Raw genomic sequence first — 12,599 nt, 5'->3', positions numbered from 1 at the left:
CAGATGACTGCACTGTACTTGAAGTTGAAATGCACCATAAATATTCTGTGTGATGATGCTAGAGATGAGCCAAAACTGGAACCTTTTATCCAGCCCCTAAATTTAGGTAGGTTGGATTAAATGGAAGATGAATCCAAACCATCCCTAGTTTTCATTTTACAAAAATAAATCCTGGCTTCCTCGGCTCATATCTAGCTAATATCCCTGGTTTTAAGGGTTTTTCAAGACTACGATTTCACATGAACTATTATTTTTATTTGGGCTGCTTCACTGATGGATTCCGTTACCTATGACCTCACTTCCCGTGCTTCCTTGAGAACTAGTTGGGAGTCCTGCCTACCTGTGCAAGGTGAGGGAAGAGGTACCTTGCAGCACCACCTTGATCTGCCAGCACATTCATGCATCTCAGGGTTATATGCAGAGCCATTGGGTCAAATTCTAATCTCAGCTATGCGTGTGCAACTTCAGTGGGAGTTGTGTTGGATCTCTGACGAAGACGATGGCACATTATAGTTTGTAATCCACAATTAGACATTTCTGTCTTCACTTGTAGTTTGTGGACTATTTTCTTAATTCAAGGAGAATCATATGTTTGATAAGATTAGGAGACAGACCAAATTGCCTCTAATTTTTAATGTATTTATTTGTTTTTATTTTTATTTTTTGTAAGATAATGCAGCTTTAACATTCAGGAAGAGTAAATATGATTTTGCAGTTTGTATACTAGGAACCAAAGTCAGAACATAAAAAGAGAAGAAAAATCTTCTGTTTGCAAATTACAGACCATGTTTGCAAATTACAGACCATGTGATTTTTTTTCCTTTCTCTGCCTTTCTATCTCTATTTAGAAACCAAGAATATACACTTTTAAAGTAAGTTATTGCAGCAGTTTTCTTAACAAGAGAAAAAGGAAATAGACATTGATCAGCATGTCATTCAGAATATATCACTTTGTAATACTGTATAGTATCCATTGCCATCAAATTGTCACCTATTATCCTTTTGTTTAAGATTTTCTGGTATATTTTGTTAATATAAAAGCAAATGTCCACCAGGAATATGTTGCACCTAAGCCTGAACTTCAATCATTGGAAAATAGGTGAAAATAAGCATAGTTAAGTAACTGAGTCCTAGTTCAAGATATTGGGTGAGATTTTCATCCCCACTATGGCTCCCCTAACCAGGATAAAGGGGCTGGAGCAATGTAAAGGGGCCTTTAATTTCCCAGTTTTAGCCAAGGGGGAATTCCCCTAGTGTAGGACCTGAGGGAAACACATGCAGGCTGCCTTTAGAGAACCCCCTAACAAGCCCTGGCCTGAGAGGTATGAGAGAGGACGGACATATTAGCCGTGAGGTTACAGCAATGTAGCACTGCAGAAATTTGGGGCACTAACACACCCTGGGCTATCTAAATTACTAATTTAGATAGCTAAATTACTAAATTACTAATGAGCTACTCCAGCCCCCAGAGTAGCCCAGGATCAGGCAGGTGGAAAGGTGGCTTAAACCTACATTTGCATGCCTCCTGCCCCTTGCTTCACTTAGAGTTGTGCCTCTAATTGTAAACTATAGAATCTCACTCATTTTATCTTGGAATGCAACAAGTTTGGTCTAGGTGATATACCCTCTCCTGGTATGTGTAGATACATAATGTGCAGTGTTGTTGTAGCCATGTCGGTTCCAGAATATTAGAGAGACAAGGTTGATAAGGGAATATCTTTTATTGGAGCAACGTCTGTTTGAGAGAGAGACAAGCTTTCAAGCTACACGTCGTTTTCCCATGTGAGTTCATTCAGGACAAAAACACCATATGACCTATGGGTGAACACTTTTCACAAAGCAATCACTCTATATCTGACCTATCAGTCCTCATCCTCAAAGGAAACCTGCACAACACTTTCAAAAGATGAGCCTGAGAGCTTAAATTCATAACTTAGCTAGACTCTAAAAGTCATGGTCTTAATAAAGACATTGAATTTATAACTTGTTATAACAATCTGTAACCCATTAGCCCCCCTTTTTGTCCTATAACTACAGAGGTTTTAACGGGACACTTCACCTGGAATGGTCCCTTAGAATGTGTGCTAACTGCTTATGCTAAACTATCTGTTTGATCTTGTATTTAGCTGTGACATACTCAATACCTTTTCCCCACCTAAAGAAGAGCTCTGTGTAGCTCAAAAACGTATGTCTCTCACCAACAGAAATTGGTCCAATAAAAGAGATTACCTCACCCACCTTATCTCTCTATATACGGAATAGTAATAATACTGTATGTATATGTAATTTCTCCCTGCCCCTGCTCTGCTGAAGACTTCCCTGTCTCCTCTTGTTCATGTGACAAATCATGGAATCATTAGTGAAAGAATTAACTGAGGCTTTTACTTGTCATTCAGGTATGGCCTTATCTGCCCTGCACAGTTACCTTGAATTATAACTCAAGTGTTGCCCCTGACTTGGGTCCCGACAACACATGCCAACCCTTAGCTTGAGTTTGGTGGGGTTTTAACTCAAGCTGGCTGGTCCATAAAGGTGTATAGCCTACAGCTTGAGGTAGCACAACTGAGCTGCTGATGATACCACTGTGCAGTAATTCAATCCCTCTATGCAGTTTCAGTGTTTTTCCCAGTGTGGCCACTCTCACCTGAGCTAGGCTAACTCTAGAAGAGCTAATTCAAGTGTAGACAACTCAACTTAGACTTTGTCTTTATGGCAGAATTATCAAAAGGTTTTATTCCATTTTCGTAATACTGTCTTTTAACTTACCCAGGAAACATGAAGGATTGGAAAGAACAAAAGAAATGGAAATCAGTAAGGATGATAAACTGAAACTTTGGTCTTGCTGCAAAGCCATGCTTCCCCAAGGAATAACCACAAAGCATGGAGTTTTGCTGTCTCCGTGTAGAATTTTCCTTAACTTTCAAAGAGGATTGGCGTATCACTGTGTAGGCTCTGATCTTTATTGTAACAAGAAGTATCACAGCTAGTCAGTGAAGAGCTGCCAAAGTCTTAAGAACCGGTTCTTCGGCGGTGGGTCTTTGACTCGCTCTGAGTCTTCGGCGGCACGTTGGTGACGGGCCCTTCAGAGCCGCCGAAGACCCAGAGTGAGTGAAGGACCCGCCACCGAAGTGCCACTGAAGACCCGGTAGGAAACCATCCAGTGAGTACAAGCCCCCTGTCCGTCCCTCCCATCTGACCCCCACCCACGTCCTGCCCCCGACTGCCTCTGTCAGAACCTGCAACCCATCAACCCCCCCCCCCGCTCTTTGTTCCCTGACCACCGCCTCCCGACACCCCCACACACCCTAATTTCCCCCAGGACCCCACCCTCTACCCAACTTGCCCCGCACCCTGTCCCCTGACTGCCCCCCTTGAACCTCCGCCCCCTCCAACCACTCCCTGCCCCTTATCCAACCCCTCCTCCCCGGCCCGGCCCCCTTACCATGCCGCTCAGGGCAGCGTGTATGGATGCCATGCGGCCCGCTGGAGCTCGCAGCCCCACCCCCTTACCATGCCACTCAAACCAGCAGGAGCTGCAGAGATGCCCAGGAGCGGTCCAGAGCGCTGGTGTCTTGGCATGCTGAGGCTCTGCGAGAGGGGAGAGGGTGGGGGAGGGGCTGGGGGAGCCTACCCAGCCGGGAGCTCAGGCAGGCCAGATGTGGCCCGTGGGAGGGTGTAATGACAGAAAAACCTCCCTCTCCCAATTGCCCACTCCTTTAACAACCCGGTTCTAAACTGGCTTCTAAATTTAACAACCGGTTTGCATGAACCAGTGCGAACTGGCTCCAGGTCACCACTGCAGCTAGTGAACAGGTTTCAGAGGGGTAGCCGTGTTAGTCTGTATCAGCAAAACCAATGAGGAGTCCTTGTGGCACCTTAGAATCTAACAAATTTATTTGTGCATAAGCTTTTGTGGGCTATAGCCACTTCATCAGATACATGGAGTGAAAAATACAGTAGGCAGGTATAAATATACAGCACATGAAAAGGTGGGAGTTGCCTTACCAAGTGGGGGGTCAGTGCTAATGAGGCCAATTCAATCAGGGTGGATGTGGCCCATTCCCAACAGTTAACAAGAAGGTGTGAGTATCAACAGAGGGAAAATTACTTTTTGTACTGACCCAGCCACTCTCAGTCTTTATTCAGGCCTAATTTGATGGTGTCAAGTTTGCAAATTAATTCCAGTTCTGCAGTTTCTTGTTGGAGTCTGTTTCTGAAGTTTTTTTGTTGAAGAATGGCCACTTTTAAGTCTGTTATTGAGTGTCCAGAGAGATTGAAGTGTTCTCTGACTAGTTTTTGAATGTTACAATTCTTGATGTCTGATTTGTGTCCATTTATTCTTTTGCATAGAGACTGTCTGGTTTGGCCAATGTACATGGCAGAGGGGCATTGCTGGCACATGATGGCATATATCACATTGGTAGATGTGCAGGTGAACGAGCCCCTGATGGTGTGGCTGATGTGGTTAGGTCCTATAATGGTGTCCCTTGAATAGATATGTGGACAGAGGTGGTAACGGGGTTTGTTGCAGGGATTGATTCCTGGGTTAGTGTTTCTGTTGTGTGGTGTGTAGTTGCTGGTGAGTATTTGCTTCAGGTTGGGAGACTGTCTGTAAGCAAGGGTTCTAAAGTCTCCGAAGGTCTGTGAGATTGAGAGATCATCCTCCAGGATAGGTTGTAGATCCTGGATGATGCACTGGAGAAGTTTTAGTTGGGGGCTGTAGATGATGGCTAATGGCGTTCTGTTACTTTCTTTGTTGGGCCTGTCCTGTAGTAGGTGACTTCTGGGTACCCTTCTGGCTCTGTCAATCTGTTTCTTCACTTCCCCGAGTGGGTATTGTAGTTTTCAGAATGCTTGATAGAGATCGTGTAGGTGTTTGTCTCTGTCTGAGGGATTGGAGCAAATGTGGTTGTATCTTAGGACTTGTCTGTAGACAATGAATTGTGTGATGTAGTCTGGGTGAAAGCTGGAGGCATGTAGGTAAGTATAGTGGTCAGTAGGTTTCTGGCATAGGGTGATGTTTATGTGACCATTGCTTATTTGCACTGAAGTGTGCAGGAAGTGGATCTCTTGTGTGGACTTGTCCAGGCTGAGGTTGATGGTGGGGTGGAAATTGTTGAAATCCTGGTGGAATTCCTCAAGGGCCTCCTTCCCATGGGTCCAGATGATGATGTCATCAATGTAGTGCAAGTAGAGTAGGGGCACTAGAGGACGAGAGCTGAGGAAGCGCTGTTCTAAGTCAGCCATAAAAATGTTGGCATACTGTGGGGCCATGCGGGTACCCATAGCAGTGCCGCTGACTTGAAGGTATACATTGCCCCCAAATCTGAAATAGTTGGGGTGAGGACAAAGTCACAAAGCTCAGCCACCAGGTCTGCCATGACATTATCAGGGATACTGTTCCTGACGGCTTGTAGTCCATCTTTGTGTGCAATATTGATGTAGAGAGCTTCTATATCCATAGTGGCTAGGAAGGTGTTTTCTGGAAGATCACCAACGGATTGTAGTTTCTGCAGGAAGTCAGTGATGTCTCGAAGATAGCTGCGAGTGCTGGTAGCTTAGGGTCTGACCAGAGACTCTACATAGCCAGATAGTGAACTAACTGCTCATGCTTTGTGTAATCTCACAGTAAGAGATCTCCTTATTTACTCATTTCTTATTTTGATTAATATTATGGTTCAAGTTCTTGTATATCCAAATCTTTTGTTTTAACAGCAGACATGAAACCAGAACATTTCCTTCTCATCTGCATCCAAGCAGCATTGCTGAATCTGTACAGTGCTATACCCATACCACCTTGAACTGCAGCTCATTATCCCTCTATGTCAGAACATTACTATCTGAAGATGCTTAACAGTTTCAGAAATCATTGCATCTTATTTTGAGGTGCAAACTACAGGTCTGAACAGCAAAATTTCCTTTGCCAGCAGGCTGAATTTTCCCCCTCTTTATAATCATGCAGTAGGTAGGCAAACTTCTTTCCCCTCTTCTCAGAATTACTTTATTTTCCCTAACTGTCTGGTAGATAGCCCATGAGATACTGCTGCAAGACAGCAGATAATAGTAACCAAACTCTGTAAGGTTTCTTTGGTCTGAAAACCTAGCTGATGAGTCTATTTCAACAAAGCATTAATATTTATTAATATTTACTTCTCTGTGGAATAAATGCTATATGACTGAGGGAATAAAAAAGAAAAAATATAAAAGAAACTACAGCCAAAATCAATCTCCTATTCCAGTACAGGGAGGAACTGCACAATATTGGCAAGCCACCCTCCTGATCTTTTCTCTCTCCCTGGCAAATGCCTAACTGAATACAGCTCTGTGTGATACTTTATAACAATTACAGAGGTCTGTAGGCTTTCTTTTGTCTTCAAAGGACCAACAAAAGTACTGTAAGCACTGACATTTTAGAAACATAAAAAGAGCCCTCTGGCCAGGGAATTTCAATCAAGTACTAGTATTTATAAACCTTTACTTTTCCATCATAAATCTTTTTCAATAACAAGAGAAAGGGGGACTTCAGATTCTTTCTAAATGCTTGTCTACATGGAGAAGCTATTGCAAAATAAACTAGGGTGTGAATTTAAAGCACAGGAGCTATTCCACACTAGGTCCCCACATGGACAGTTTTTCTACACTGAATGCCTTTTTGTGGATTAGCTTAATCCACTTCCAAAATGGAAATTTAACTGCAAAAAGGCACTCTGTGTGTGGAATAAGCATGCCACTTCAGGAGCTAGTGTGGAGTAGTTATTGCCTGGCTATTTCCCCAGGCAGACAAGCCCTTAGTTAATAGCAGACTTTTGATGCCCATAGGTGTCCTAGAGGCAGCACAGAAAACATACTGAAGACAAGCCCTCATCCCAAGAGCTCACCAGCTATTGTTATCCACCATGTTTTATACTATTATTTGATTGTCCCTCCTACTGTGATGCATCATGTCACATTAATACAGCTATAAGTCATGCCGGACATCATTATCTTTTAAAATGATAAATAATCTACCATCAAAGTTGTATGTTCTCCATTAAAATTTTTTTCCAAATATTTTCCTTTTTCTATACAGCTGAGTAATTGTACACATGTTTAAAGTACAGCACTATTGGAACAACTAGGTTACTTGTGGTATAATTTGCAAGCTTGTATATATTAACTATTATCTTAGCTGATTGACCTGGGATGACATCGCTTACATGACTATAAGGTGTGTATTCTTCTGAGGGTGAAATTCACCAATGTACAGAGTACCTGCACAAGGCCTTTCCCCTATTCTGAGGTCTTAAGTGGGATTTATCATTTAAGTGGTGTAAAGTTCTTGCCCTGGCCCTCTACATAAGTGTGAATTTCACCTTGATTTAAGGGGAAAACAAAGTGGAATGAAAAGTTTGAGCAAAGATAGGGCAAATAATAGAAGGTAGACTAGACTTTTACAGAGAACAGTTTTCATTCTGTTGGTGAATGCTATGAAGAAAGAGTGAGGCACAGAAATACCAGAGAATGAAAACTCCTTTCTGTTGGATGGATGGGAGGAAAGATAAACTCACAGATGGCAATGGCTATTGAAGCACAGAGTGATGAAAATAAGGTAAGTAAGGGGTATACAGTTGTGCAAGTAAAATACAAAATGTAGTGATTGCTCTAAAATTCTTTAAGGTGACTGAAAGGTAACTCTATTCAGTCCCATTAAAAGAGAATATCCTAGAGTTCTTTTTAACAGTGCAGCCTTAGTAAGTCATTATTTACCAAAAAATACCACACCATTGCAAGTGCCACAGTTATTTCCTATGCCATGGAAACTGCAATATCTCAAATACTATAAAGTAGTAACTATTGGCAAACAATTACTTTTTAATGGTGACCTCTTTACAACTCTGCATAAATATTTTGTACCTCATGATTTACTTTAATCAGAGGGTGTTTGCTGTCTTGTCGTATTGAGCATTTTCTGTCTCTATAATGCAGGTGGTCCGACCGTACCAGACAATGTCCAATCCTATGAGTAAACTGACAGTACTCAATAGTATGCACTCCCATTTTATTCTGGCTGACAATGGGACTACTGGCAAATATGGAGCAGAAGTGAAACTTCGTAGACAGCTGGAAAAGCACATCTCACTTCAGAAGATAAACACAAGTGAGTAACATATTTCTCTATTATTGTATAAATGACAATTATAGGAAGGACACTGAGAATCTAAGTAGACAATTGTTCATCTACAAAGGGCATGGGAGTTTTTAGTAACATGGTAAACATGAGTTACTGTATGTAAAGTAAACAAAAATAACATTTTAGGTGTTCAAATGTACAAGTAGAGCTCAAATAACATAGGTTGAATTAGTTTCTGGTAGTTTGACTATAGTGGCCAAAGCTATTAGGGTTCATTCCACAGCAAAGTTAGATTGAGTCCAAAATTTTTCTGTCATGGTATGTATATTTTATATCCTTTAGAAAATCTAAACTCAGAAAATGTAGGCAGCTGTTCCATTTAGCAAGCAAGGAAGAAAACCAGTTGAATAGCAATTGAATCCACAGCTCTTTGCTGAGAACTTTCAACAAAGGTGCATTTTAGAGCCAACTGTGGTGGTAGCTTTTATGATATGGATACCTGAAACTGGAATGAGTCCACAAAATTCATTTAACCAAGCAGCCATTACATGGTAATAGAGTGTGTTGGAAAATTTTTGAGGCATTGTATTTTCATCAAAAAATGGCCCATTTGTCAAAACTGGAACTGTTTGAAAAACAGAATTGGGTTCAACAAATTTCTCAATTCAAAAAAAGCCAAGAAAAAATTCAAAATTGTCAAAATGTTTTATTTTGGAATTTTCTAAATAAAAAATTATGAAATTTAAACTAATTAGACTGAAAAAGGGGATTCAGTTTCTATCTGTTTTAAAATAAGTGTTTTGATTGACCCCTCAAAAAATTAAAATCTTTTTCATTTCATTAATATTTTTGCAATTTTGACATTTCATCTCAATTCAAGATGAGAAGATTTTGAACTCTCATAAATATTCATGGGACAGAATAACCATTTCTCGCCCAGTTCTAAACAGTAGTGACTTTCATATATTATCAAACGGGGCTGAATTCAAACAAGCCACTTTGGGGTGAAGGCCTGTATATCAAGAAGGACCTTTCATGTTAAAGTTGAAATTCTTGTATATTTATACGGACATTACAAACTAGATAACAAATGTTATTTAGCAGTTCAATATAGCAACTTCTGAAGAGTGAAGTATGCCTCAGAGCTTCCAACTTCACTGCAAGATCCAACTGTTTTCATGCCAAAAAAAGCCGAAATGGGAAGTATTTTCTAGATTATTGCTGTTTCCAGGCTTACTATTTTCACCCATCAGTGGGCTTCTCTTTTCTTCTCAGGTGGCAGTATGTATGTATCCTCAGCAAATAGGCACAATATGATCTAAACATAAGTTAACCAACAGCAAAGCATCATGTTCAACAATGGTACAAATAATGTAATCTGACTATATCAAGCTGTGGCATAAATAATTACTTTTGAGGACTTTTGAGGAGATTCAATCTATATAGTACAACAATCACATGTTAGGGAAACTTCATGTAAAAATAACTTTATTGGAATTGTTGATCCCTTTTCACTTAGATATTTACCTTAGCTCATTTTAGGCAAAAGATTACTGAAAGGCATTATTAATATTAATGAATTAACTTTAAAAGCTTCAGCAGTTCAAGTTAGATACTTACCTGACTGTTACCAGAATCTCCTAAACTATGGAGGACCTCTCTCCTTGACTCCCCCTGCTGGAGCCACTCCATCCAAAACTATATAACCCTTCCCCCTCCTCTTCCGTTCTTGTCCACACATTGGCTGATCTTCCATTGTGGCCCCAACTCATCTCTCTCTGACTCTTGCCCCTCAGTTGATCTTCCATTCTACCTCTACTACTTCATATACACACCTTCATATACCTCTGTCATCTTATACACATACCTTTAAAGATAAAATATAAAGATGACTTGGCCCTGGAACATCTACTTGAACTTTCAGCTCTGACTCATAATGCAGTTCGGAGCAATCTCTGCTGCCAGCCAGATTATGCAAGGTTTCAAAGTGGAAGCATCAGAGACTCAAATAAAAACAGTTTGGCCTTGCAACATATCTTCAGTGGTAGAGGGATCCAAAAGCCAGAGGTAGTGCTGGTAAGGCGACAGGAAATTTGGAAGAACTGGTGGATGGGAAGGCTGCTGAGTGGGAGTTCATGGGTCATGGTGCAATGAAGTCTGGAAAGTGGGTGCCTTTACAAGAGGAGATGTAGGACTTGCAAATAAACTTCAGCAAAACAAAACAAAACATAGTGTACTTGAGTTTGTTTCAAAAGGAATTCTGAGGTTTGCCAAGCTTAATTATTAAGGTTACCATATGGATGAGATAAGATAAAGAACACCTGCACAATTGGGTCAAACAGATGGCTGCTCTCTGATGCCTTTCCCTTATACTTCTAGCAGAAAAAGCAGCATAGTGGACACTTTTACCGCTTGCCCCAGGATGCATAGTGGCACTGCTCTGAAGGGACTTAAATCCGAACCAGAGTGTGCACAATTGTGCATGTATGCCCATATTTACAGTTTTAAATAATCAGCAGCCTGAAGTGGAAAATGCCCCTTGACAGTGTCAGGCTCCAGTCCTCAGAGACAGAAAAGTCAGGAAAAGGCACGTTTTTGACCTGATCACAAATCAAAAGAGCAAAGGGCTAGGCAACAGCACAGATTCAGGATCTAATGAACAGTTGGCAACCCATCTCAGCCACAGATAGCAGGATTGTCGTTTTATTCAAAACGTGTTATAAAAACTCTCGACCTTTCCCATCTCATACAAGATCTACATTTTGAAAGTTTTTTAATCATCTTTGCCTTGATTCTAGGTCTTTTTCAATGTATTGAACGGTAGTTTAGAGGCGCTCAGTAATGTAGACCATATCTAAACAAAGGCTTTTAGTTCGCATGACCTCCTAAAGTAGCTGAAAACTAGATCATACACAAAAATATTAGGCAAGTCAAAGGGGAGTAGAGATGAGTCTTATTATTAAAATGTAAGAGGAGGCCTCCAAGTGTGCCAGATAATTCTGAAAATATAAACTAGTTCTCTCATTAAAGTGACATTATTCTTGATCGCTCATCAGTGGCTAATATGCCTGTACTGAATGTAAAGCACCGTGCTTAGTTTAGGCTCTGCATAAATGTATGAAGCACAATTAGGGAAATATCCTCAAGGAATATTTTCTTTGGAAATCAGTAATTAGTACTGTTCCTGAGATTTAGAAAACCTTGTCCACCACCGCCACTTCCCCTAACCCCACTTCATACCTCCCTCATTGCCTCAATTCTGAATTTCAGTATTTGGCTCCATTAATGGTTCAGAAATTAGAATAATGTTTTCAGACATGGGGAAAGTTATCCAAAGTTGGTGTCTGTTGTGTCTGTAACTTGTGGCCCAGCACTCAGGGTCATATACTGGCTATATCAAAGTGAATTGTGCATGGAGTCAGAGATCAATATATGGGCCTGAAAATGTGCTTAGAGCAAATCTTGCCTGTTCCCCCACCCCCACCCCATGAGTGGAAAAAGTACTTTAAACATAGCCAAGTTACCTGGTTCTGCACTGAGCAGACCTACCCTGAGGACAATTGTCACTGAAGTCTATGAAAGTGGAGGTTGTTGATCACCACTCCATACCTGAGAGGTGTGGAGCTCTTCCAGGAGAGAGACAAAGAGGCTAAAACTGTGCCTTTCTTGTTTAGGGGGGAAGTTGGAGGGATCGGTTGGACAGAGGGTAGGGAGGGGAGCTATCTTCATTCCCCTTGTCCATTCATCCACCAGTTACTGGGAATAAGTTATTTTCATTCCTGATGGGCCCCATCTTCTCACAGACACAGATCCATTTTTGAAGCTGCCAGCCAGGAACTCTCTCTTTCTTGGGACATGCTGAGGTATTGCATCTCCTCAGTTGCCAGTCAGTTGGAGAAGACCCACCCCATTTCCATCTCTGTGCAGAGTTGGGAAGATATGGTGTATGTTCATGGTTTCCTTGACCACATCCTTGATTGTATATAGGTTGGTGATCACGCCACTCCTTAGTCAGAGGAAAAGGGTTAAGACAGAGTTTGACCACAGCATGGCTGCTTCTGTGCAGAATTCTCTCCTCAGGTTATGAGCAGGTGTCTCTGAGCTGCCTGCTAAACTTATAACCTATTCATGCAGCATTACAAAGACAATTTGTCACAAAATAGAAGAGATAATTTATACCCAATTTGAATGCAGAAGAAAAACAGTATTTTTCCATTATATTTTAAGAACATTTTATAAATGGATTGTAAAATTATATTAATAGCTTCCATGAGAAATGTTTAGAGAGCAAAGTTTCCCTACTCAAAGGGTAAAAGGCTTCATGGACCTATAACTAGAGTTCAGTTCTCTTCAAGCTGTGATGCTATGAGTAGACTATTTCTACAATCAAGCTGTGATGCTATGGGTAGACTATTTCTACAATAGAGCTGGCATTTAGGTTCCTTAACAGCCAGAACTAACACAGGCAAGTCAGACAATTTCTAATTCA

General features: G+C 41.0%; 1 protein-coding gene across 1 annotated transcript in view; it reads left to right on the top strand.

Moving 5' to 3' along the window:
- TRPM3 (transient receptor potential cation channel subfamily M member 3) overlaps positions 1-12,599 on the top strand; it is a 599,168-nt gene that overhangs the window by 440,288 nt on the left and 146,281 nt on the right. The window contains exon 6 of the mRNA XM_045021627.1: positions 7,966-8,137. Within this exon, the coding sequence (XP_044877562.1) occupies positions 7,966-8,137 (172 nt within the window). The remainder of the gene's footprint in view (positions 1-7,965; positions 8,138-12,599) is intronic.

Source organism: Mauremys mutica, chromosome 6, assembly GCF_020497125.1.
Source record: "Mauremys mutica isolate MM-2020 ecotype Southern chromosome 6, ASM2049712v1, whole genome shotgun sequence".
In the NCBI taxonomy this organism is placed as follows: domain Eukaryota; kingdom Metazoa; phylum Chordata; order Testudines; family Geoemydidae; genus Mauremys; species Mauremys mutica.
This window is presented reverse-complemented; position numbering and strand designations above follow the sequence as displayed.